Below are 26,093 nucleotides of genomic sequence, written 5' to 3'. Positions count from 1 at the left end.
ACAGAGGATGGCCTCAGGCAGGCCCAAGGATTAGGTAAGTCTCAGCTGTCTAGACCCTCCAGCAAAACAGAACAAGAACAACAAGCCGTCTATGGTGACACAATGGAGAAATTCACACGAAGACTTTCGGTCTGGCACCAAAGGTGTTCCTCAAAAGCACATGAGCCATGGGGTGGAGAGTTGCTTTTTTGCAGTTTGTATGATTCAGATTTGACTATTCTTAACAGGAATACTGTACTTGTCCAATCGTGATAGTCCACAGCTCACAGAATACCATAATTGATAATTGTCTACTGTGGAATACCATGTAGTATATACAATAATAGCACAAAACAAATTCCTTCTGTCAATTGTGGCAATACAACATGTCTCCCTCCATCAACTGATTAAGTGGAAAATCAAAGATGTGTGCATCACTTAAAAGAGGCATTAAGTATTCAAGTAGTACTTTTGTTCCACACTTTGATATTGGAGGATATATTAAAAGATCGCACCAGGTATTCATCATTTTACAGATTTTTTGTAATTACAGCGCAGTAATTATTTCAAAGCTCTTCACTGGCCTTATCACACCACTTTTCTGTAAACCTCAGCCCCCAAAAGCTCTTAAATCACTGCAGATTATTTTGGTAACAATAGGTGCTTGCAATATAATTTCTACATTTGACATTGGGAATTTTGGTAGATTTTTGCAAGAATCATGGAAGTTGATGCATAAGATTTGCTTCCACGGGCCACATAAAATAAAGTGGTGCCCAGGATCTGGCCCCTGGGCCTTGGGTTTGACACCTGTATGATAGGCTATGGTGGGTCTGAAAATGGCTACTAGTTAATTGCAATGCATGTGTATTGTGGAAATTTTGAAAAAAAAGTCATCAAATTTCGGGGAATTAAACAATGACAGTCAATGCAGTCAAATGGTAAAAGGGTTCAAATTTGAACCGATCAGTGCTCTAGACCAGAACAGGAGAGATCAGAACAGCTTCGTAAGGACAAGGTGGATAGAAAATGGCTGTATGGAATGGCTTCTAAAGTAATATTATTTTTGGGACGTAGAATAGTGAGAGGATTTTAGTACTGAATCCAATCCCGTTAACAGCAGTGTAACACGTTTCCTGTTTGGTGCTCGCGCTCCAACCAGCAGGGCGCGTGCATGTTCTCTAATCAACACACACAAGAAGCTTGCTAGAGTTAAGATGGCGGCATGTTGGTGAGGAGGCTGTGCTCTAAACTCGAGTTTTCTCACCATTAAACGATTCCTATGAATCCGAAAATAGACAGTAGTCGAAAGAACAACAACTACCATATCTTTCGCACGCCTGGGTGTGATTTAGGATTGCCCCCATGACATCTATACACTTCGTGGTTCACCCGTTGCCCGGGACTGAGGATCAGCTCAATGACAGGTATTTTATCGTGGCCCTTGGGAAATAATTGTATACCGTCTATTTTAGCGGCTTATGTTAAATAGTGTTGGGGTTACGCTTTGTGAACGCTTGACGCTGTCATGTGTGTCAATGATTCCCCAAATAAGTAAAACGCCCCATTACTGTAGCGGCGAGACTAGGCCTGGTGTTCCGAACAATCCTCATAGCTTTTTGCTCTATCTATACAAGCGGTATGCCCGTCCGCCGCCAGCTGCTTGCTAACCCGGTTACCTTACGTTAGCGATCACGGAAAGGGCTAACGCTAGCTGCCTGCATCTCTGGAAGGATTGGCTCGCAGTCAAAGTTGAGATGGACAATGCGGGTTGGGGGATGGGGTAAAAGAAAAAAAGAGGGCGAATAAAGCTCGTTAAACACGTCGTTATTCAGAATGCACCACATTTCCCTCTACATTACAACCGATCCATTTCGACGGGTTACAAGATTTCTATTGTGCGTGTCTTCACTGTCTTGTCGATAATCCACATCAATGAAGAAGCTAACGTTAGGCTAGTCAGCTCAAGGCTAATGCTAACAAGGTTCCACACTTCCACGCTTTTGTCAACGCGAGACATTTCCATTTCAGGGGCTTTCCTGACGTATGGAGGGTGGTGGTTCGGGCGATCATTAGCCTTCGTCCTTCGTGTCCTCATTTTTTTCTATGACCCGAGTTTTAAACATTGTCAAACGCCTATTGTATGTAGCGAAGTGATTTCACGGCACCCAAGACCGAAGAGATAATCTTGTGTAATATGTTTGTTAAATACCAAAGTCTATTCATTTCAACTAGTGACACTATTTTGTTTCTGTGTTTGCTATTCTACCAACTGGCTAATATATTAATAGTGAACTATACTGCACATGATAGCCTATTCAAGGAAATGACATACTCATGGTTGCATCATAGTACTTCTAGACCTTTACCATACAATGAAAATTACATTTGGCTCGTAGCAAATGTCAAATCTTAGCTGATGATGAATTGACTTATAAACCCAATGGGGTATTGCTCATCTTTGCTACTGCTTGTACTCGAATAAAAACATAAAAGTGGTTTTAATTTAGTGTAAAATAGATAACAGCTAAAGTACATGAATGAAACAAAACACACCGCCCAGTATTAGGGATGTCCTCATTACATCTTTTTTGCACCCGAGCATGAGTTCTCTGATTTTGAGGAGCTGTCGATACCATGTCTCGATCCGATACCTCGGTAATCAGGGGGAAAAAGACAATAGAGATTATTTTAATTTATCCCTACACGAAACCTAATTTATGGCTTGAGCAGTTGCTTAAACCAAGTAAAACACTTAAATCCTTTGGGGGGGTTTTGCGGTTTTTTTGCACATCTGTTTATGTGGTGTATTAAATTAGTTGTTACACGCAGCTTTATTCTTTCTGCCACATGAAATGCTCAATTTAAACATGTTGCAAGTTGCCATTGAATTGACTCCACTCTCCACATTAAAATATTGCCATACTTGCAGACAATATTGTTACATGACACAGTATGTATTTGTTCTTTAGGGAATGTCCGTTCACCTCTGGATTATTCTGTTTTGTTTTTGGCTCCTATAAAATATAAACAAACAAAAACAAAAAACATTTGTAAACGCTCAATCTTTTCCCCTGAAAATGATCAGGCCTGATTATGTGATTGATCACGGGACATCTCTGTCTAGCGTTAGAGCTCGTACCTACGCCCAAAGTTTATGTCCGCTATTTGAGTTGACAGCAATCAATTACGTTTACGCTTTTCTGAAGAACTCCTCATAGTCCGACAAATGAAAATTCCAATTGTATATTTATATAGCGCCTCATTCACGCCATCCTTTGTGCCAAGTGCTTTAATAATACATTTTGATGTGACACTCTATGTAAAATTTTTCCTCTTTAGGTCAGTATAACTTGCTTTTATTCACTAGGATCACCCTCCATATCCATGTCAACGGTAGACCCCCCCCCCTTTTTTTTTCCTTCTTTTGCTAACCTAGCTGGGGAGAGTTTGTCTCTGTGCCCTAGCGTTCAAATTTGTAACCTCCTTTTGTTTTATGCTATGACGATGTGAGAGGTGGGCTTCACTTACTGTGCTGGTTTTCAGTTAATTTAATGCTCATTAAGCTGTCTGTATTTTGAAAACTCTTTCTTCTTCATTATGGCCATATTGATCGTGATCGATATTTAAAAAAAAAAAAAGAATCATGTATGTGTTTGATAAGATGCTACAGACGGTGACATCGCTGCACACTCCACTCCACTTGGGGTGTCAGTTGATAGTTAGTACTCGAGGCAAATCGCATCAGTGGTGAGGACCAAGGTCAGCGGTGTAAACTGAAATTTCATCGCCAGAATATAAATTCCAATAATGCGAAGACATCAGTTATGTGCTAATGACAGCTTTATTTGTCAGAGAATAAATGTTATGACGCTACACTGTTGTAACTGTTACTAGTAATAACTGTTGCAATACAAACAGTCATTACTCGTTGAAGTGTAGCTTATGGTGAATGATACCTTGAATCATTTCTATTTCTGTCCTTGAAAATATGTCTTTACAGGAAAATTACATTTGGCTCGACGCAAATGTCAAATCTTAGCTGATGATAAATTGATTTATAAACCCAATAGGGTATTGCTCATCTTTGCTACTCTGGAGGGGAAAAAGATATTTTTAGAGTAGGGGTACTCAAATAAAACATAAAACAAACATTTTGATTATCTTTTTTGTTCCCCACGCTCTCGTAGTATCGAAGCCAGGGATATTTACCAAACACCATTTAGACTTGATAGGAAAATTTCTATAAGCATTAAGTGGTTTTTCTCTGTTTCACTCTCTCATCCCATTTGTTTTGTTTTTTTGGATACAAAATGGGGGGAATTCAAAGTTGTTTTGCGGGACTACAGCAATAAGGTTGTTTATTACTGCAGAAATGTTTTGCATGTTCTGCCATTTTAGGGTTGCAACAAAGGGGCAAACTTGCTCACGCTCGCATTGTCATTGGAATGATAAATTGTTTTTCTTTAACAGTTTGTATTGGCAAGGGCCCAACGGACATGAATTTTTAATTACAGATTAATTGGCCAATTAAAAAAAATCTAGCATTCATGCATAAAATAGTTCTTGCTTTGTTTCACAGCTGCATGTCTAATATTTGTAAAACCAATCTCCGTCAAAATTATTTTGTTGCCGGCTATCAGGGAAGGCGTCTTTGTTGTGTTGAAATTTCTGAATATTTTTCTATAAGTGAATTACTATACAATATGTTAGCAGCTCTTACAAGTGCTTCAAACTGTAATGCTGCATGTTGACATTCCACACATCACTGAGCTATCTTTCCTGATCAACTATTGCTGTCTTTTCTTTATAGGCTCCGTGAAGTTTCAGAGAAACTCAACAAATACAGTTTCATTAGGTGGGTTTTTTGATATTGTAACTTGAACACATTTAATTCTTGTATAATGTTGTTAATTGACTTGTTTCTGTGTATAAATGCAGTCATCCACATCTTAACCTCCTGGAGCAGGCCACATTGAAACAGTGTGTTGTTGGGCCAAACCATGCTGGGTTTCTTCTAGAGGTAAGTGTTTTGAGATATTACTTGATACACATTATTAGTTGCCCAATTAAGACACAAAATATATTAAATGTGTGATATCTGATTTGATTTAGCAACACATTCAACTTTGTCCTTATGTCTGTTACAACTCCCACTACTACAGTTCTTTGGTTTTCGTTCTTACTCGAAGTTGCCAAAATGATTGCTATTTGTTGGAGAACCATTGGTTCTGGCAGGAGTTATTTGATGATCTGAAAAGCGTCATTTCACATTTTAAAGTGTACTTCACTACCCAACTTGAAGATCTGCAGTTCCCTGCCGCTAATTGTCAAAATAAATCTTATTTTAGGATGGACGTGTGTGTAGAATCAGCTTTGCTGTTCAACCTGATCGCCTGGAGCTAAGCAAACCGGAGGGCGGTGATGGGTGAGGTGTTTTTATTATTTTATCTCAACTTGACTTGTATGTTGGAAAATATTTAGAATTTGCTAAAGTTAACAGTTGATGGTTACGTCATCCAGACTTACTGTTATTTATTTATTTATACTTGCCCAAATGCAGTTTGCCTTAAATATGCTTATTTGGTTTGTGTTGCTCGACAGAGCCACTCTCCTACTTTCCCTTGTTTTGCCTCTTTGCGTTTGGGGTTATACATTTATCATTTGAATTCAGTGTCACAAGAGTATTTGACATTTTAAACAAACCGACAAAGATACATACAAACAGGCATCGTATATCTTGAAATAGGAGAAAGCCGCCGCAGCGTCAAGGCCCTACCCAAGTAGTTTGAAAAATGTGTGGCATCCAATTCTGATACCCAAGGGTGTTGCCAAGCTAGTCTCCAACATACCCATTTATTTGAAGAGCGTAATACTGTAACAAATGGATCACGAGCCTGTCATTTGCTGCATACCTGGGATAATTTTACTTTCTTTGTAACCAGGTATTAAAAAAATCAAGTGGGACACTTTCAGGCTTGTAACCGATTTCCCGTTTTTTGTTTCCAGTTCAAAGTTGAGCACTGGTTCAGGGACAGGAAGGAGCTCCAGGCCAGGCAGGACTAGTGATCCTCCCTGGTTCCTGTCTGGTTCTGACACACTGGGCAGACTGGCAGGCAACACCCTTGGGTAAGTTATGGCAGGGTTGCCAGAGACAAACGGTCCAATGAACTTTCAGCATATGGACCGCAGCTCGGTTGTTGCAGCTCGGTTGTTACAGCTGGGTCGTGGTGTATTCCCTTGTCACATTTGCTGCCATACAACTGTTGGAGATTGCTGCAGTATAGCCATTAAGGGGGAACAAAAAACTGTTAACCAGTAGTCACTGGGTCTTGCCACATTGAATTAATTCATGTATTGATGATGATTATTTGCCTCACAAACGCCAGTATTGTTAAGTAATAAAATTAATCAACTTGGCCTTTCAAGAATTAATGTAAAAATTATAAATCACACATGCATTTCTTTTGTTCGTCTGTGTGTAGTAATTTGACAATCTCGTTATGTTGTGCAGGAGTCGCTGGAGCTCTGGTGTAAATGGAGGCAGTGGCGGAGGTGGAAGTGGTGGTGCAGCAGGAGGGGGTGGAACAGCTGGGGGTGCCAGTGGGAGTGGAGGGAGTGGAGGAGGGGGTGGAGGAGGAGGGGGAGGTGGAGGAGGGGGCGGAGGTGGAAGTGGCAGTGGTAGTGGAGGCACTTCTGGCAGGTCATCAACGGCAGCTCGTGACTCCCGCCGGCAGACCAGGGTGATCCGCACTGGAAGAGATCGGGGATCAGGTCTTCTTGGTAGCCAGCCTCAACCAGTCATACCAGCCTCAGTCATCCCTGAAGAACTCATATCCCAGGTACAATTAATCTTTCATTAATTTTAAAACATCTAAACCATCTCAGATTGATATCAGTCATTTAAATAGACAGGACAAACAACATATCCTGAAACCTCTCCAAAAAAATGAGACAAATTTGACTTAAATCCTACTTGCCTATTAATCTGGAGCTCACTGTCGTCACTAAATGTGTGAGAATCTTGACTACTGCTTATGATTTTCCATTATTTATTTTCAGGCCCAAGTAGTCCTTCAGGGGAAATCGAGGAGTGTGATCATTCGGGAACTCCAGAGAACCAACTTGGACGTCAACCTGGCTGTCAACAACCTGCTGAGCAGAGACGATGAAGATGGAGATGATGGAGATGATACAGCCAGCGAGTCCTACCTCCCTGGAGGTATGTCATTCAATCTTAAAGCCGGAGATGGGAACAGAAATGGTTTTATTTGTGCTTATGTTTACGTTTTGTCCCTGGGAAACAACACATTTCACTTATGCAACAATATTGGGCTACATGGAAAGAATTTGAAGATTGTTTTGTCGTGAAAATAATTTTAACCACCAGTCTTTTTTCCTTTGTTCCAAGCAGAGGACCTGATGTCCTTATTGGATGCAGACATTCACTCAGCCCACCCCAGTGTGATTATTGATGCAGATGCTATGTTCTCCGAGGACATAAGTTACTATGGATACCCCTCTTTTCGGCGATCCTCTCTGTCCCGCCTCGGATCATCCAGAGGTACCTCTATAATGCATTTACAACATCTTGGCACAGGAAAGGTGTTGACAACTCAGCTTCAAATGAGTTAGTTCATCAACCATAACCGAAAATTAAACAAGTGACACGAGTGATACTTCTATAGAAAAGTCTCAAGGCAAACATACTGAAGATGGAAACTAGGGCGTGTCCACGATATATAATTATTGGACATGGTACGAAAAGTAAGGAAGGCTGCCTACAACTGGTGATGTGTTCCATGCTCAATTAAAAATTCTACTAGATATGACTCTTGTAAAACAAAAGGTAGGGAAGGCTGCCTGCAACTGGTCATGCGTTTCATGCTCAATTAAAAGTCCTACTAGATATGACTCTTGTAAAACACAATATGTACAGCATATGGCCGGTCAGGTCATCCATTATTGGTAAATGATTGCTGGCTTTAAACGCGGAAACGGATGTACTGCGTATCCTCGGGTTATCACTTGGATCACTTGTGCTATATAACAGGCAGATGCTTTTGATGAATTAATATTTGCATTATTGTTTATAATACACTCAATTTTGGTGGTTCAAACAAACAGGGTCGTAATAGGAACGTGACTAACTATTACAGTCGGGCATTTCAAACCCAAACAGAAATAAAGTCCCTCAATGCAGTACATGTTGAAAGCCACGGATATGTAAATAATATGACCTTTCTATCAATTTTTAGAAGCTGACATATATCAAGAAGAGTAATAGGTGTGAAATCACTTTACTAACAAATGTTTTGGTTCCCTAAGATTTTTGTAAAGTTCTGGATATAAATAGAAATATTAGTTGTCTGTAAAAACGTTAAGTTTTTTGTGATCAGTTGTTTTAAAATGTTCAAATGTTTTTTAATGTTATCAAAAACGTTTTACTTTGTATGCTCTAGTAATTTGTTGAATAGTACATATCAAATGCATTTGAAGTCAAGCTTTCAGCTATTATTTCACTGGTTTTTACTGATATTAGGTTTTTGCATTGTATCGCTTACATGTCTTGTCTTTTTTCATAAGTCATAAAATACACTGACAAACAAAAATCTTATGACAGCAAAGATTTTGCAAATATTAACAATCAGTGCTACCAGCGCAATAGTTAGTGTAGAGATGTGTAGGGATTTTTAGGGCATTGACACTGTATTATAGATTTAGCTGTCATAATGAGCAGACTCCTCTTTATTTATTTATACATATAGCTTGTTACACAGTCAATGTTTACATTCTCATATTTTCACAAAGCAAATATCAAGACATATTTTGCCACCATATTACAAAGGAAGGCTACTGCTAGCAAGCTTAAATCCCAGCAGCATTTCAATTTTCAGAACTATTAATTTCATGGTATTTCCAACAAATATTTTGCCCATCCCCTTATGCAAAAGTAATACAATGGCTTGAGCTGAGTTGTTTATTTTTAAATGGCCTGAGCTTAATTATCATTCCCTCGGCCTATTCATCTTGGTCTGTAATATGAATGTTTGATGTCAAAAGCGATACGTGGTTGGTGTCACGTATATGGTGCATGGCTGCAGTACAAAATATGAGCTCTCTGAGAAAGGCCCGCTATGCCCAACTGCCTAAAAAAATATATATATTTAAGTTGTCAAGTTTATCCTTTAAAAATAAAAAGGCCAAGTCCACTGCATGGTTTCTCTGCCAATCCTTATGTCCTTATCTTCTGGCATTTTTAACATGAGAGCGTGTAAAATTACTCACCTATAGCTATAGTCTTTTACCCAATCTTGAGCACTTTAATTTTGATTTGCAATACTGATTCTTAAGGATCTTAAATAGTTCTCTATTCTTAAATTCTGTTGACGGGTCTTTCCCAGAGAGTGGCTTACTTCTATCCCACTGGTGTGACCTTATTGCATACCAGTTCTCCTTCTTCCCTTAGAGCGCGACTCTGAGCTGTTGCGTGAACGCGAGTCTGTGTTGAGATTACGTGAGCGCCGATGGCTGGATGGTGCCTCGTTCGACACAGAGAGAGGATCCACTAGCCGTGATGGAGAACCCTGCTTGGACAAGAAGAGCATCCCAGTTCAGAGCCCCGTTTCCCTTGGAGAGGAGCTGCAATGGTGGCCTGACAAGGTAGGAGGAGCGCACACAATTATTTGTGTTGTGCCCGTAATATGATATTTCATACGATGACTCTAACCCAAGGCGGTTTTTATCTCCATTTCATGACCATCAGTTATTGGCACAGTTACACCTCTAATATGGTCCGACATTCTATGAACATTAATTATTGGCACATTTTTACCCCTTTTCTCTTTTTCCGTGTTTACCTCTTTTTCCCCCCCTGCCTTTTTATTGTAAGTATTCAGAACAGTTGCAAATATAACATCCATGTTTAATGTTTGCAGTGATGTAGCATTAGTAGTGTTTGTTTTTTGGTAGGGAAGTAACAATAACCAGACACTACAATACAATATTATGAAGGTAAACAAGGTATACCTGAATGTTACTTGAAGGCCTTTCATTGTTGTATTTATTTTAATTCATCCTTGAGTCTTTACTTGGACACACTCACTTTGGTGTTAATTATATTTTAATTGATATTTTATTCATGTTTTTTTGTTTGAATTATGTTTTATAAAAAAGAAAACGAGAAAAAAAATGAGTATACTGTTATCGGGATACAAAAGGTTGTCCCTATTTGCATAGCTCTAGTGTTGCAATAATGATTATGACGTTCACAGTGTCACAAAATTGCTTGTGTCATCAGAGACACCCTGCGGACATTTTGAGATTAATCCATTGTAGAATGAGGCTTTTTTTTTTTTATAAACAATTTCAGATAAAAGGTCATAACATGCTTGTTCTATATGAAATGGTAAAAATGTATGTGCATTCTAAAATTGTACCCCTCCCCAACTTCAGGATGGTGTGAAATTTGTCAGCATTGGGGCCATGTTCTCAGAGTTGGTGGCTGTCAGCTCTAAGGGAGAACTTTATCAATGGAAATGGAATGAACCAGAACCCTACAGGAATGCCCAGGTCAGCAATTGAACATAATTACACAATGTTCACTCACAGGAAATACATTTGTGACATGCTTTGAACGTACTTAAACTTATCAAATCACTACCATCCCTTTTTCTCATCAGAATCCTTCTATTCATCATCCACGTGTGTCTTTCCTGGGGCTGGCCAACGAGAGGATCACCTTATTGTCAGCCAATAGTATCAGAGCCACTGTAGCAACAGAGACCAACAAGGTATACACATACACCCAAATCTCGATTTTTACTTGCTTCGATCCTATGCAACTTTCTAACGTGGTCTGGTCATCGACCCCATTTAAGGTTCAGGTGTATGGCTTTTTAAATATGGACATATTAATTGTTTTAGTGTGTTCAATTGCATACTTATCTCAGTTGCACATATAGTATGAATTTCATAAATCCTTCCTTTTTGTGTGTTGTATAGGTGGCAACTTGGGTTGATGACACACTAAGTACAGTTGCCGCTAAGCTTGAGCACACTGCCCAAGCTTTTCCTGAACTTCAGGGAGAGCGAATGGTGTCCCTCTACTGCTGTGCACTCTACACTTGTGCACAGTTGGAGAATGGCCTCTACTGGTGGTGAGAATATTTTCACACATCAGACGGAGGGTGCATTTAATATGGACACTTACTGGGAAAACCAAAATCTGATTTCACCCAAAAATCCAAATTGAGCATTAACAACTGCAATGAATTTAGCCAAAATGTCCTTAGGATTTTCCTGCTTGTATTGGAATTGAAGTAAGGCATAAATATTGGTGGTGTGTCATCTGTTTGCAGGGGTGTTGTGCCTTTTAGTCAACGGAAGAAAATGCTTGAAAAGGCCAGGGCCAAGAATAAAAAGCCAAAGTCTAGTGCTGGCATTTCCTCAATACCCAACATCACTGTGGGAACCCAAGTAAGATCTTGTTTTATTGATATTGTTATTCTTGTTATGACTCTGCTGCAGTCCATTTAGAATTTTATTGAATACATATTCTTTATGTTGGAAATTCAATAGCAATCTCTGCCTTGATCAGTTTGAAAAAAAGGCATACTTTTCACACTTCACAGTCACATTATACCGTCAATTATTTTAGGCCAACCATTCTACGAACTGCCATGTATTGAGATCTCCATCCTTTGGGTATTGTACCTCTGGCTCTAACCCCCATTATAATCACGCCAAAAAATTGTACAATTTATGATTTTTTTTTTTTTTTACTATGGTGGATATGCAAAAAATTGTGCAAGTCATTGAACTGGAACTGGAGTGCTTGTTTTAATATATTAATTGTTACACCTAAAAGATTTTTTTTAATCTTTATTTAGGTATGCCTGAGGAATAACCCGCTCTACCATGCTGGGGCAGTGGCCTTTTCAGTAAATGCAGGGATTCCCAAAGTTGGTGTTCTATTGGAGTCTGTATGGAACATGAATGACAGCTGCAGGTTTCAGCTGCGCTCGCCAGAGAGCCTAAAGAACATGGAGAAGACCACTAAAACCCAAGAAACAAAGTCAGTTTCATTGTATCCCCCATTTTACAGCAAACAAACGCAAATTTGTTTTGACCTGTGAGTGTCTGTAAGTTATAGGAATAAAATAAATCACCTAGATTCAATGAATCTAACAGTTATTATTCCCATTAGGCCTGAAAGCAAGTCAGAGTTGGTGAAGACTGAGATGGGCCCTCCCCCTTCCCCAGCTTCCACATGCAGCGATACCTCGTCCATCGCAAGCAGTGCTTCACTGCCATACAGTATGCATCTCCCTATTGACCTTAGCTTTTTCTCGAGTTGTCATTTTTTGGCTTCTTTCCCTGACTTCCAGCCTCAGCATCAGTCTCACTGTGTTCTCACATGATTTTGAAACAGGTGGTGCATGGGTTTTCATCAGCTTCTTGTTTTCCAAATTTACCGCTGGCTCTTACTCTTCAGTAGTGTGTATGTATACCTGTGTATGAATCATTAAGAAAGAAAATGCTGGTGCCCCGGTATTTGCATGGCATAGCAAATTTTTGCGAATAATTGACACGCCCCTAAAAATTATGATCATGATCTCTAGCAATATATATATACAACAGTTTGATCCCAACCCACTCTTCTTAAATATAGTACAGTAAATGTCCAGAAGTAGCTTAAAATTATTCAACTACTGTCATATGAAAGTCCCATGGCAAACACACTTTCATTTACCATAAAATCATTTTCTTCATAGGAAATACATTTTTTCCCCCGGACCGTAATATATATATTGTATTTAATCAACATTACCAGTCAGTCATTGCATAATTACACTCCCCTGTAAAAAAAAAATAAAAAATCATCACCGGTAATAATGTTGTTTAAATTTGCTACATGCACTAAAATGTAGTATTGTGTAAAACTTGCAGAGCGAAGGCGCTCCACCCCAGCCCCAAAGGAAGAGGAAAAAGTGAATGAAGAACAATGGCCTCTTCGTGAGGTGGTGTTTGTAGAAGATGTTAAGAACGTCCCTGTGGGAAAGGTCAGTACATAAAATGTTGCAATGTATTGAATGTTTTGCATGTACAGTGTGCATCCGGGAGGTATTCACAGCACTTTACACATTGCAGCATTATTCTACCATGGATTCACTTGTGGTGTCATCAATACAACTTGGGGCTGTTAAATATTTTGGGCAATCGCTGTGAATACTTGAAATTGCTTATTTTTCTAGAAATTTTCAAAAATATTTTCCTTGTTGTAATGGTTGTGTTTGTAGAAGTAAGTCGCTGTAGTGTAAATATTTTTCAAGATGCACTGTAATAGCAATCACCTTAAGAGATCAGTTGTCTTTGGACTATCTATGTTTCTACACAAGGAAGGCCCATTTGAACACATTTCTATTCTATTCTCACCTGGTGCCTAGGTGCTGAAAGTAGATGGTGCATATGTTGCGGTGAAGTTTCCAGGGACAACGAGCAGTGTGAGCAACCAGAGCACTACTGCCCCCCCGGACTCTGACCCATCTTCATTGCTCCAGGACTGTAGGCTCCTCAGAATAGATGAGCTGCAGGTAAGAACGACACTCAAATCTGACTCTTTCCATTCAATGTCAGGTGAAATATTTAATTTCATTTGGTTTGTCTTGGCAGGTGGTCAAAACTGGGGGAACGCCAAAGGTTCCTGACTGTTTTCAGCGCACACCCAAAAAGCTCTGTATCCCAGAAAAGGCAGAGATCCTGGCTGTTAATGTTGATTCCAAAGGTTTGTCATTTGTTTATGTACTAGTATCCAAATAATTCAATTTTTTTTTTTAGAATGTGCTTGTTTGATGCAAGAGAGAAAATCCCTTTCAGTAAAACATATTGCCGTCTTCCAGGAGTCCATGCAGTACTCAAAACTGGAAATTGGGTTAGGTACTGTATCTTTGACTTGGCCACTGGCAAAGCTGAGCAGGAGAATAACTTTCCGACGAGCAACATGGCTTTTCTAGGACAGAATGAGCGTAATGTGGCCATCTTTACTGCAGGACAGGTAAAATGGTGTACCCGAAGGATTGCATGCCTTTTTAAAATTGAGTACATGGTATGATAAATTGATATTGAATGTGATATCGTTTTTCCTGTAGGAATCTCCCATTATTCTTCGAGATGGAAATGGCACCATTTACCCAATGGCCAAAGACTGCACGGGTGGAATTCGGGATCCCGATTGGCTCGATCTGCCACCTATAAATAGTCTGGGAATGGGTGTGCACTCTCTTGCCAATCTTCCCTCGAACTCCACCATTAAAAAGAAAGCTGCTATTATCATTATGGCCGTTGAGGTAAATGAGATTTCACATTTAGCTCTACAATATTCAGTTTCTCTTAGAAGCCAGCTGCTTTTCACTTGGTCTGTGTTTTAAAGTTTTGCCATTCAATGTGTGATAACCTTCTCCATTTCTTATTTAGAAGCAGACGCTGATGCAACATGTTTTGCGATGTGACTATGAAGCATGTCGGCAGTATCTGGTGAACCTTGAACAGGCCTTTCTATTGGATCAGGGCAGCCATGCCCTCAGTGCACTACTTGGCCACCGTTGTGATGGAAATCGCAACATTCTGCATGCTGCTGTATCTGTATGCTTCCCTGTTAGTAACAAGGAAACCAAAGAAGAGGAGGGTAAGCCTGGTGTGTTATGCATGCATCATCAAGTTGACTTTAATAACCTGCATCAATTTGAACTCAACTGATTGCTGTTCACATTTTTGGCTTGTCTTCCAATTGGCCAACTCCCAGAAGACTTTTGACTTAACCAACTGCCACTGTCACAAGATTGTAACGCTCTGTAGAGCAACAAAATGTCTATTCAACAAGACTTCCAGTCTTCATTCATTTGTGTGGGAATATAGGCTGGTGGTGGATAAGAATAGCGGTTAGCCCGGCTAGTGTCAGCTATTTTGATTGACCCTAGTATTAAAGAATGCCTTCAAAGGAAGAATTGTGCTCAAAAGGATCTGTGAGTCACTTGGCAATGATACAGCTGGTTGACATATGCGCTTTCTTCTACACCTCAGTGACAGGTAGTGATGGGCAATACAGCAGTTGTATCAGTTGTATCTTTTTCCTAAAGCTATAACCACACCAACGTGGTCTGCTATGAGATTGGCACGTGCCCACCCCTAATCTGTCATCGAAGCCTCACTTTTACGATTACAATTTTGTCGACTGCTTGCCACCACCCCCCCCCCCCCTTTTTTTTTTTTCTTTGTCATCCGATTGCACATGGAATCATGCGTGTATTAATGCTCCCGCTAACACGGTCTCATTACATCACATTACGTCTTGATCGTTGAAAGTCACTCATTTTAGAGTGATTATAAAAAGATCTTATTGGCTGTATGTATTTGTGGTTTGTAGCCTATTGTGGCGTTTGGATACGCTCGTGTTTAGAACATTTTCCAAGGATTTTTGTTCCTTCTTTGAGTGAGCATACCATTATTTCAATGGCCTGCTTTCTTCTGCTTCACACACTAATGCTAAATAATCATTATTTTTCAGAGGCTGAAAGGTCAGAACGAAACACATTTGCAGAGCGCTTATCTGCTGTAGAGGCTATTGCAAATGCCATCTCTGTTGTCTCCAGCAACAGCTCTGGAAATAGGACCGGCTCCTCTAGTAGTAGAGGGTAAGTGTTCAATTGTTCAAAGGGGAAACAAGCATGTCACAGCATTTCAGTCTGACTCAAGTCTGGACTTTGACTCTAACCACTCCAAAACAGTCTCTGTTTGGATGATTGGCCTGCTGCAGAAAACTAGCATGTTTCGTCTTAAGGTCGTGAGCTCATGGCCAAGTATTGTCCCTCAGTTTTCTGGTCCAAAGTGGAATTTGTGGTTTCATCCTTCACAGCAACTCCTCTAGGTCCTAAATTCCTGATTTAAGAAGGGGGAAATACTTTTTTTTTTTTTTTTTTTTTAAATTAACCTACCTTTAATGTTAATTGGGTTATTTTTGTCTGATATTTACATTTGATCTTAAAGTTGGGAAACTATGCAATAAAGTCAGAGTTTGAGAAAAGTCAGAATTTGAGAAAATTTGTGTTTGAAGCCATTAGACTCTGTAAAGTTTAAAACTTAGATGATGGCAACGTATCTTGTCTTGTCTTCAGGCTTCGGCTGAGAGAAATGATGCGGCGCTCTCTCAGGGCTGCTGGCCTTGGCCGTCATGAGTCTGGTCCATCCTCCAGTGACCACCAGGACCCTGTGTCGCCACCAATTGCTCCACCAAGTTGGGTCCCTGATCCTCCGCCCATGGACCCTGGTGAGTGTGTTCGATAATAAAAGGTCACAAAGTACTACAAAGTGCTTTACTTAATTTTGACTTGGTATGGATTGAAACGTCCAATATATTTTCATTTGTTTCTAGACTCTAAGTTGAATGATTGGTCAGCTTAACAACCATCGTTACAAACGAACAACAGATTGTAACCACTTGCCGAATTTGACAACAAAGAGGAATGTACATAGGGAATAATGCAGGGCATCTAACGATATCATCTATATCTAACTAGCCTTTTTTTCCATGTTATAGTCCCAACACTGTTTTGCAATAATACTTATGCCGGGCTTGGTTTTACATTACAGAATTGACCCAATACATTCTGAATGAGGTTAAATATAGTATTTTAGTCATGAAGTGACCCTTCTTGTCTCTACAGAGGGTGACATTGACTTCATTTTAGCACCACCTATGGGTTCACTAACCACAGCCTCCACCGGGACCAGCCAGGGCCCGAGCACTTCTACCATACCAGGTCACTAAAGGCGCTTTTCCATTACCTCGCTCCACACCGAAACGGCCTAGTTTGCCCCCGGATGTTTGCTTTTCCATGAGACTTTTTCATAGAAATTGTTTTTTTATCTCTATTTATCTAAGTCTCCATGCATTTAATGAACTTCACTTTGCAATGTCGCCATACCATGGAAGGACTTCATGTTTTGAATCACTCCAACAACGATGGCTGAAGTTTAACCAAACTTATGATTGACTGGTGTAATGATACTTTTTTTTTTTTTTTTTGCAAAGTCCTGTTGAGGCCCTTCTATAAAGCAGCCTATAGTGCCGAAATGGTGCGACCAGAGTGATTGTAAAATAATGAATGTAAAAATGTATTGTCACACCTTCTGTCCTACTGATTCTCTCAATGTGTATCCCCCCCTATCAATTGTAGCAGGACCATCCACAGAGCCATCTGTTATTGAATCGAAGGACAGGAAGGCCAATGCCCATCTTATACTGAAGCTGATGTGTGACAGTGTTGTTCTAAGACCACATCTGCGTGAACTACTGTCTGCCAAGTATGGTTCTTTACATCTTTATAGACATAATAGTAAAATACTGTTTGTTTAATGTTGTTGAGCAGCTTTTAAGGTCATATGAACAGTTTTGCTTTACGTCAATCGTTTTGATTTCCTTTTAAAGGGATGCACGTGGAATGACCCCCTTCATGCTGGCAGTCAGTGGAAGGGCCTACCCAGCAGCCATTACGGTTTTGGAGGCAGCACAAAAAATGGCCAAAGGTAAGTTAAAGACCCTGCGAAGAGACCAAAAAGTGTCATGAAAAAGTTGACACAATGCAGAGAAGAATATTCTTAAAAAGATAATCAGAGGGCCACTCGGTGTTTGGCCCAGGCCCCGGGCCGCCAGTTGTACATCCCTGTACTAGCCACTAGTAGCAGACCAGTTCGCAGTAAAACTCGCCTCCAGCTTGCTCCTTGTGTAGCATAATACCTCAGGGGAGGTACATTTTTGAACTTATAGTTATGCTGTACAGTACACTGGCTCGATGGCTTACTGCACTCTGTAGTATGAGAAATATATATATTAGTATCGTACTGAAAGTGAAAAAGTCGGGACACCATCCCTACTTAGTTCCAATTTGAATGGATTTCATAATTGCACAAATTGGTTGAAACTATATCTATTGCTCTTTTTAATTCCTATTAAATCTTTTTTCACTCCTTAACCCCACTATGTGCAACAAACTGTTCTTGCTCATTTTCTATTTGCATTACTGTATCCCAATGGGGCAAGCTAGTTTCCAACAGACATTATTTCCCCCTCTTAATACTGCTTCAGTACTCCAGGGAGGGAATATCTTTTGATCATGTCAGCCGTTGTAGGAAAAAAAATAATGACAGCTTTTCTGTAAATTGAGAATCCAGACTTATTTTTCCTGCTTAGTAACGGCCATCATTTTTCAATTGCTTTGTTTTTTGTGCTTGAATGTTTTAAATCCACTGTAGGAGACCCAGGCATTGCAGAAAAGGAGGACTCAGACTCTGTTTTCATGGAAATGATCTGCCCCCTGGGAACTAACCCTGACGATTCCCCCCTTTATGTCCTCTGCTGCAATGACACATGCAGTTTTACTTGGACTGGAGCCGAGCACATTAATCAGGTCAGCCCTCACACTGAGCTGATGGACAAGATCTATGCAAATAATTGAGTTGCTTGAATTTTGAACACAAGCTGTCTCTGACTCATATTATGTAGGACATTTTTGAGTGTCGGACGTGCGGGTTACTTGAGTCTCTTTGCTGCTGCACTGAGTGTGCCAGAGTGTGTCACAAAGGACACGACTGCAAGTAAGTATTGAGTCACTTTTTTTTTTAATCTTTGTAGATTTCTCACGTGTTTATAATTCACACCACACGTTGGACAATAATATTGTATTGTTATGACAGGCTCAAAAGGACCTCTCCCACGGCATACTGTGATTGCTGGGAGAAATGCAAGTGTAAAACACTGATTGCTGGACAAAAGGCTGCTCGCCTGGATTTGCTGTACAGGTTGCTCACGACCACTAATTTAGTTACTGCACCAAACAGCAGGTAAGTGATATATTCCCGAAAACAGACTGACTTGCTCATACACGTATACAGCTAAAGCTCAATTTTACGTAGACTTTGGCGTCCAGAATTTGGGAATCGTGTTAAACCTGAAAGTGCATTGTATGGAAAGTCTTGTTTTTTTTAAACAACTAGCGCTAAGGTTTACTCACTAGTCATTTAGTGTTGTACGGTCCTTAGCTCGTCCATTTAAGATACTACTTGGAAATGTATTTACGCCGAAAAAAATTGGGGTCCATGACCAAACCGCTTTAGACAGAAAGTCACGTAGAATCGAAGCGTGTACAATTGCGCTTCACCTGTATTTGTCTTGTTTTATTTCCATTTCTAGGGGTGAGCATATATTACTGTTCCTAGTGCAAACTGTTGCCAGGCAAAGTGTTGAGCACTGTCAATACAGGCCACCGCGCATCAGAGAGGACAGAAATCGCAAGGCAGCAAGTGCAGATGGTAGGTTCGCCATAAGCTTCCTGTTTTACCTGAGTCTCCTCATATCTATGCGGTATGAAAGTGTTTCCTTTTCCCCATTTGAGATTCTGATATGCCAGATCATGACCTGGAGCCTCCTCGCTTTGCTCAATTGGCTCTGGAGAGAGTTCTGCAGGACTGGAATGCCCTTAAGTCCATGATCATGTTTGGTTCGCAAGAGAATAAAGACCCGTAAGTAGCAGCCCTGGTCACTTACAGCAATACATTAGAAAAAACATTTAGGCGATAAATGAATATTTTGCCATTTTGCCCTGTACTGAAACCTTCAAGCGACTGAGATTGCTCTCACAGTGCCTATGGGCTCAGCATGCAAATGTCACGGCTCATACTTGTTTTATGGGTTTGGTCACAAGTTGTTTGCTAATTGAATATTTTTCTGTTTTTGTTGTTAGTCTTAGCGCCAGCAGCAGAATTGCTCATCTCCTTCCTGAAGAGCAGGTCTATTTGAATCAGCAGAGTGGCACCATTCGTCTTGACTGTTTTACCCACTGCCTCATTGTCAAGTGTGCTCCTGACATCACTGTAAGTACACTCTGCACCATATTATTGCACCGTAAAATTTATTTGCTTTACCCAGCTCTTAAACATTCAGTAATAACCAACATGTTAAAGCTTGCATAAGCAAGTACGCACCCGAGTGATCACCTATTCATATACATTCGCGCATACTACATTTGCTCATTACTTGAGGTTTGTTCCCACCTCCACCATGAATGCGTTGACTAAGATTCTGGATACAGTCCACTTTATCAAATCATGCCTGAGGACCTTACAACAATTTCCCCCAGCCATGTTACTTGTTACTTAGTGAAAAGCTAATGATTTTGTGAACCATTGACTATAACAATCAAATTAATCTCTGAATGTGGCACAGTATTCATTGTCTTTTCCTTGTTTCAGTTCATAGACACTTTACTTGGTACACTGGTGAAGGAGCTCCAGAACAAGTACACTCCTGGTCGAAGGGAGGAGGCGGTCAATGTCACAAGGCGATTTCTACGCTCTGTATCTAGAGTATTTGTAATTCTCAGTGTGGAGATGGCCTCATCCAAGAAGAAAAAGTAAGACCTCCACATAAGCGAGGGAGCATAGATTATAGATTATTTTTCATTTATTTTTACTGTAGTACAGTACAACCCACTCTACTGTGGCTTCCGGCATTGCGGTCCTGGTATTTTTTTTACACCAAATACGTATGTAAATGTTAATAATTTTGTATTTTGACAGTCTGCCAACATTTTATGGCATTGTTTTTATTTTAAATCCCCATGCAAAAAATATTCATGCAACAAATATTCCTGGATATTTTTTGCATGGATATTTTGCATGGTAGCAAAATCTTGCTGTTAGTGTCGCTATCGTTTCAATAGCTGCCAATTGGCAGTTGCGTTCTTTTAGTCGGCGCATAGCGCGTAGTTAGCCTTGCTGATCACTTTTGCAGTTTTCCTTCCTGTACAGAGTTGGGATCCTGACAGGTATATACCGTATATAAAAGAACCACAGCTAGTGAGCAGCTGCCCATAACTACAATATATTTGCATTATTCATTACTTTTTTTTAAGGTCACAAGAAAGCAAAATCAATGTGTTGTTAATGCTATAACAGACCGAGGATGAATTTCTATACCATGGATTTCACTTATTGTGGGGGTACTCTGGAACTTGTGGTGGAGAGGGATTTACTGCATATATGTTTACTCAAGGTTGTTAATGAGATATCACTCTGATATTTGTAACCCCGATTATTATTTTTTTTTTCAGCAACTTCATCCCCCAACCTATTGGTAAATGCCGTCGTGTTTTCCAAGCGCTTCTACCCTATGCTGTAGAGGAACTCTGTAATGTGGCAGAGTCACTAATTGTTCCAGTGCGAATGGGCATCGCAAGACCTACAGCCCCATTTACTTTGGCTAGTACAAGTATTGATGCCGTCCAGGGCAGTGAGGAGCTGTTTTCTGTTGAACCACTTCCTCCGAGACCTTCACCCGATCAATCTAGCAAGTGTGTTGATTTTTTTTTTCTCCACTGTGTGTCTTAAATGAACTTGCAAGCAAACGTTTTATTTTCTATATGTAACTTGATAAAAAAGTGTTTTAAAAAAAGATAACAGAAATCCACAAAAATATCTAAATATTTTTTTTCCCTCCCATTTTCCCAGCTCTAGCCAGACTACTGCTTCTTATATTATTAGGAACCCCCAACCACGGCATAGCAGCCAGTCTCAGCCTGTCAGAGGCAGGGATGAGGAACAGGATGACATCGTTTCTGCAGATGTGGAAGAGGTGAGAGTTTGAAATCATTAAGGCAAAGGTTAACAGAGCATGTATTTTTTTCTGTCTCTTTAAGGACTGAAACTGTTTGAATTCTTTACTTTGAATGATGTCTCAAGAGGGTTTTTTTCCTGTCTTAGATTAAATTGTTTTCCAAAATTTAAGCATACAATATGGTACATGTTTGTTCCTTGTCCAAATTGGTTAATACCGTGTCCTACTTTGGTTGTTGGTCCTGCCAGAACAGGCATTGGCTCTTAAACATCATATAATTTGATAAGTTATCATTCATATTGCTGCATTGCGCTTTCTTCTCTTGATTTATTTATTTTTTCTTTTAAAGACTCGTGGGCACTCAATCTGGACTTAAGTCAAACTTCAACACAAAACTTATTGTCTCTGTATGGTGAATACCAAATTTTATTGGGTGACTAATTTTAATATCTCAGTTTTTTAGTAAAAGATTATCCAAAGCTTACATAAGTGCACTATGAGCATGCATTGGAAACTAAACCAACAAAAGTAGAGAAGAGCTAAACTTCAAGTTCATTTTGACTTGTACAATTTCTTTGTAATTTAAGCAAAGAGCAAAGGCTACACAACATTTTTCTGAAACCATTGGTAAAAACCGCAACAATATGCTCTAGTCAAGAAAATCAATTCCCCAGATCAAGTAGTGCTGATCTCCTTTCAACACATGAAAGCAAATTCTTTGCTGTCTGAAATTTTCATTTTAAACTTATTAAATTCTACAGTATATGAATAGTAATTTGGAACATCCTGTACTTATGTTGTGCTCATCACTCAGGTTGAAGTTGTTGAAGGAGTAGCAGGTGAAGAAGACCATCATGATGATCAAGAAGAACAAGGAGAGGAAAATGCGGAGGCGGAAGGGCAACATGATGAGCATGATGAAGATGGTGCGACATAGATTTTTGGAAGGTTTTTTTTTTCTTAAGGTTTTTTTTTTGGGGCAGTTGAAGCTTAAAATCCCTGTCCTCAACGGAGATTAAGTTTTTTTCCTGTCTGTGCTTATCTTTCTCAGGTAGTGACATGGAGCTTGATCTTCTCGCAGCGGCTGAAACAGAGAGCGACAGTGAAAGTAATCATAGCAATCAGGATAATGCTAGTGGCCGTAGGAGTGTTGTCACAGCAGCCACAGCTGGCTCTGAAGCAGGTTGGGTTTCATTTATGTTTGCATGACCTAAATAGCCCATTTACAGTCTATGGTCTTTCCCTGTTTGTTCTATAAGTTCCCAAATTGATACTAATATTTCTCATGCTGAACTCGAGAGCAAAGTCATTAAAGGTATCATACTGAAAATTCAATCACAGGAAATGTCATCACACAAAGGGCACTTTTTGAAATTAAAGCTGATCAACAGTGTACTGTTTAGATTTTTATCATTGTAATATCAAGTGGGCCTTGCAAGTGATGTGACTAACATGCATCCCTGCCTGAAAACTTACTGAAATGAAAATACAGTGCAGAATAATACACAAACTACTAACTTCACCTGTTTATTTTTTTGAATTTTAAAGGTGCCAGCAGTGTCCCTGCCTTCTTTTCAGAGGATGACTCCCAGTCCAATGACTCCAGTGACTCAGACAGCAGCAGTAGTCAGAGCGACGATGTTGACCAAGAGACATTTCTATTTGATGAGCCTCTGGAAAGGACGACTAATGCATCCCATGCCAACAGTGCAGCTCAGGCTCCTCGATCCATGCAGTGGGCTGTTAGAAATACCCCCAGCCAAAGGGCTACTGGGAGTGCCGCCCCCAGCTCCTCAACATCAGCTGGTCAGTGAATGATGTTGGCTTTTATTTCTTTGCATGAATACATTCTTCAGTGGTCGTTTTAGTTAAATGTGTGTAGAAGCTGACGCATCCTGTATGTTAATATGGACACCTCTTGTTAACAGCGAGCTCCACTGGACTCATATATATCGACCCAACCAACTTGCGTCGCTCAAGTGCAATCAGCTCCAGCGCTGCTGCAGCAGCGGCAGCTCTGGAGGCCAGCAACACCAGCAGCTATCTGACATCTGCTAGCAGCCTCGCCCGGGCCTACAGCATTGTCATTAGGCAGATCTCAGATCTAATGAGTTTGATTCCAAAGTACAACCATCTTGTCTACTCGCAGTATCCTGCCTCTGTGAAGCTAACCTATCAGGATGCGGTCAACCTGCAGGTGAGCTATAGCAATTCCACCAATTTTTAAATTTCTAAATGCATATACCGGTTCTACTTGCGAAATTTCCTTTTTCGCGGTTGGTTCTGGAACGCATCTCCAGCTAAAAACGAGGGATCACTGTATATTCTTTATTAGACTCCCTTATATTAAACAAGACAAATGTTCTCTGTCTTGAAAGAACTATGTTGAGGAAAAGTTGATTCCCACCTGGAATTGGATGGTGTCCATCATGGATTCCACTGAGGCACAGTTGAGATATGGCTCAGCTTTGTCATCTGCTGGAGACCCGGGTCACCCCAGTCACCCGCTCCATGCCTCTCAACATTCCGCTAGGCGGGAACGCATGACTGCTCGAGAGGAAGCCAACCTCCGCACCCTTGAGGGCCGCAGGTAAAAATCCATGAATGCATATCTATCAGTTCCAGTTAACCTTGCTGTGACTTTTGAGCAATTGGTTGTAGTTTAGTAAGGATGTTCTCACTCATTCTGTTTCAGGAGAGCAGCCACTCTGTTGACAGCTCGCCAGGGCATGTCTGCACGGGGCGACTTCTTGAACTATGCCCTGTCACTCATGCGCTCCCACAATGATGAGCACTCGGATGTGCTTCCTGTGCTGGATGTCTGCTCGCTGAAACACGTGGCATATGTTTTCCAGGCACTTATCTACTGGATTAAGGCCATGAACCAGCAGACCACTCTAGAGACCCCACAGATTGATAGAAAGAGGTAACTCTTGAGTACACAGTAATTTGCTTTTGAAACTAAATGGTAAATGGACTACACTTATATAGTGCTTTTTATGTACACCACATGGTGCCCAAAGCGCTTTACAATGCCTCACATTCACCCATTCACACACACATTCATACATCAATGGAAGGCTGAAGCAAGGTGCTGCCAGGTCCACACTCGAAGCAAATTGGGATTCAGTGTCTTGCTCAAGGACGCTCGATACCACAACCTTAGAGTTGAGAGATGAATACTGTACCACTGAGCCACACGGCCCCTAAGGAGAAAATTATCCAACCTTCCTCCTTACAGCCTATGTTTTTTTAAGACATTTCCGAATTAAAGTTTCGTAATTGTCAGCATCTAAGTTTAGTTGCAACATGCTAAATTATTTAGACCATTACCAGAACAAATTCCTGATTTCCTACTTTTTGCTCGGTTTACATTTGATCAATACTACTCAAAAATTAAGCCGATTTCATGTACACTTTTGGTTTTTATTTTAACATTGGAAAGTTTTGCTCAAGACAAGACCTCAGTTTTTTGTCAGTTTTTACTCACTTTGTAGTGTGTCGATACCTATAGGTCTTGAATGGATGCACGTTAGCCTGTTAAAATGTACACCCTAGAATGGGTAATCCCTTTTTAAATTCAGAACTAGACAAGTTGGTCGCCTGTCTTTCTCAATCCTTGCGATGCAGCATTTGATGAGCTACAAAACCAAAAGGACATAATATACTACTATCTGGTTTTTCTGTGCCTGAGATCTGTTCTCCTGTTTCAATGTCTTCCTCTTTTGTTTTAAAATTTTACCTCACTTCAACACATTGTTGTTCAAATTCATGTCTTTATACAGGAATAGAGAGATTTTAGAATTGGGTTTGGACAATGAGGACTCTGAACATGAAAATGATGAGGACACCAATCAAAGTAAGACATCAATTTGCACATTTTCAGAAACCATGTATGTTTTTGTGGCCTAACAATGAGTTTGTCTTGCTCCAGGTTCAAATTTACAGGACAAGGATGAAGAAGCTGTTCCAGCTGAGACCGGTCAGAATCATCCTTTCTTCCGTCGCTCGGATTCAATGACCTTCTTGGGATGTATCCCACCCAACCCATTCGACGTTCCCTTGGCTGAGGCTATTCCATTGGCAGACCAACCTCACCTCTTGCAGGCAAGAATTAGTGCTTAGACATTGTGCAGGGCACATCCATTCAGAATGGTTGTTCCGTTTTTTTAACTCTTTCAATGACAAGCGTTATTAGTAAAGACAATCCCTAAAATCCCAGCTGCGGGTCACCCTCCTCAAAAGCCCTGCACACACTGTCTGCAAATAATACCACAATTCTCCATATCATTGGTTACCATACAAGTATTTGCATCGCCGCTCCGCTCCAAAGAAGACAAAATGGAAGTTGTAGTCGTCATGGCAACTGTTGTATCGCTAGTTTACCATGCAGCAATCTAGGTTTTCAAAGGAGCTCATGATGTTTTAAGTCACAATTTTACATTCA

At 40.2% G+C, this 26,093-nt stretch overlaps 1 protein-coding gene across 15 annotated transcripts in view; it reads left to right on the top strand.

Moving 5' to 3' along the window:
* The first annotated feature begins 1,151 nt into the window (after nucleotides 1-1,151).
* ubr5 (ubiquitin protein ligase E3 component n-recognin 5) overlaps nucleotides 1,152-26,093 on the top strand; it is a 30,922-nt gene continuing 5,980 nt past the window's right edge. For 2 of the 15 annotated variants that reach the window (XM_088387085.1, XM_088387084.1), the window contains exons 1-43: nucleotides 1,153-1,406; nucleotides 4,793-4,837; nucleotides 4,921-5,002; nucleotides 5,331-5,407; nucleotides 5,989-6,108; nucleotides 6,494-6,821; nucleotides 7,042-7,201; nucleotides 7,394-7,543; nucleotides 9,431-9,642; nucleotides 10,435-10,551; nucleotides 10,662-10,772; nucleotides 10,984-11,138; nucleotides 11,340-11,457; nucleotides 11,871-12,055; nucleotides 12,188-12,297; nucleotides 12,931-13,043; nucleotides 13,428-13,574; nucleotides 13,654-13,765; nucleotides 13,881-14,035; nucleotides 14,130-14,327; nucleotides 14,455-14,665; nucleotides 15,545-15,671; nucleotides 16,152-16,303; nucleotides 16,701-16,796; nucleotides 17,217-17,340; nucleotides 17,465-17,562; nucleotides 18,289-18,443; nucleotides 18,539-18,630; nucleotides 18,730-18,876; nucleotides 19,226-19,344; nucleotides 19,428-19,554; nucleotides 19,776-19,905; nucleotides 20,284-20,444; nucleotides 21,144-21,383; nucleotides 21,541-21,664; nucleotides 22,461-22,572; nucleotides 22,698-22,829; nucleotides 23,195-23,452; nucleotides 23,575-23,843; nucleotides 24,025-24,236; nucleotides 24,342-24,572; nucleotides 25,432-25,505; nucleotides 25,581-25,753. In XM_088387085.1, coding sequence (XP_088243211.1) covers nucleotides 1,345-1,406; nucleotides 4,793-4,837; nucleotides 4,921-5,002; nucleotides 5,331-5,407; nucleotides 5,989-6,108; nucleotides 6,494-6,821; nucleotides 7,042-7,201; nucleotides 7,394-7,543; nucleotides 9,431-9,642; nucleotides 10,435-10,551; nucleotides 10,662-10,772; nucleotides 10,984-11,138; nucleotides 11,340-11,457; nucleotides 11,871-12,055; nucleotides 12,188-12,297; nucleotides 12,931-13,043; nucleotides 13,428-13,574; nucleotides 13,654-13,765; nucleotides 13,881-14,035; nucleotides 14,130-14,327; nucleotides 14,455-14,665; nucleotides 15,545-15,671; nucleotides 16,152-16,303; nucleotides 16,701-16,796; nucleotides 17,217-17,340; nucleotides 17,465-17,562; nucleotides 18,289-18,443; nucleotides 18,539-18,630; nucleotides 18,730-18,876; nucleotides 19,226-19,344; nucleotides 19,428-19,554; nucleotides 19,776-19,905; nucleotides 20,284-20,444; nucleotides 21,144-21,383; nucleotides 21,541-21,664; nucleotides 22,461-22,572; nucleotides 22,698-22,829; nucleotides 23,195-23,452; nucleotides 23,575-23,843; nucleotides 24,025-24,236; nucleotides 24,342-24,572; nucleotides 25,432-25,505; nucleotides 25,581-25,753 — 6,321 coding nt within the window. In that variant the 5' untranslated portion in view covers nucleotides 1,153-1,344. Of the gene's footprint in view, nucleotides 1,407-4,792; nucleotides 4,838-4,920; nucleotides 5,003-5,330; nucleotides 5,408-5,988; nucleotides 6,109-6,493; nucleotides 6,822-7,041; nucleotides 7,202-7,390; nucleotides 7,544-9,430; nucleotides 9,643-10,434; nucleotides 10,552-10,661; nucleotides 10,773-10,983; nucleotides 11,139-11,339; nucleotides 11,458-11,870; nucleotides 12,113-12,187; nucleotides 12,298-12,930; nucleotides 13,044-13,427; nucleotides 13,575-13,653; nucleotides 13,766-13,880; nucleotides 14,036-14,129; nucleotides 14,328-14,454; nucleotides 14,675-15,544; nucleotides 15,672-16,151; nucleotides 16,304-16,700; nucleotides 16,797-17,213; nucleotides 17,341-17,464; nucleotides 17,563-18,288; nucleotides 18,444-18,538; nucleotides 18,631-18,729; nucleotides 18,877-19,225; nucleotides 19,345-19,427; nucleotides 19,555-19,775; nucleotides 19,906-20,283; nucleotides 20,445-21,143; nucleotides 21,384-21,540; nucleotides 21,665-22,460; nucleotides 22,573-22,697; nucleotides 22,830-23,194; nucleotides 23,453-23,574; nucleotides 23,844-24,024; nucleotides 24,237-24,341; nucleotides 24,573-25,431; nucleotides 25,506-25,580; nucleotides 25,754-26,093 lie in introns of all 15 variants that reach the window. The other 13 variants (XM_088387077.1, XM_088387070.1, XM_088387082.1 and 10 more) reach the window with 12 other exon arrangements.

Source organism: Syngnathus floridae, chromosome 10 (assembly GCF_059516105.1).
Source record: "Syngnathus floridae isolate MCC-2025c chromosome 10, RoL_Sflo_1.0, whole genome shotgun sequence".
Classification (NCBI taxonomy): Eukaryota; Metazoa; Chordata; class Actinopteri; order Syngnathiformes; family Syngnathidae; genus Syngnathus; species Syngnathus floridae.
The sequence above is the reverse complement of the archived record's forward strand: the minus strand, read 5'-3'. Positions and strand labels throughout refer to the sequence as shown.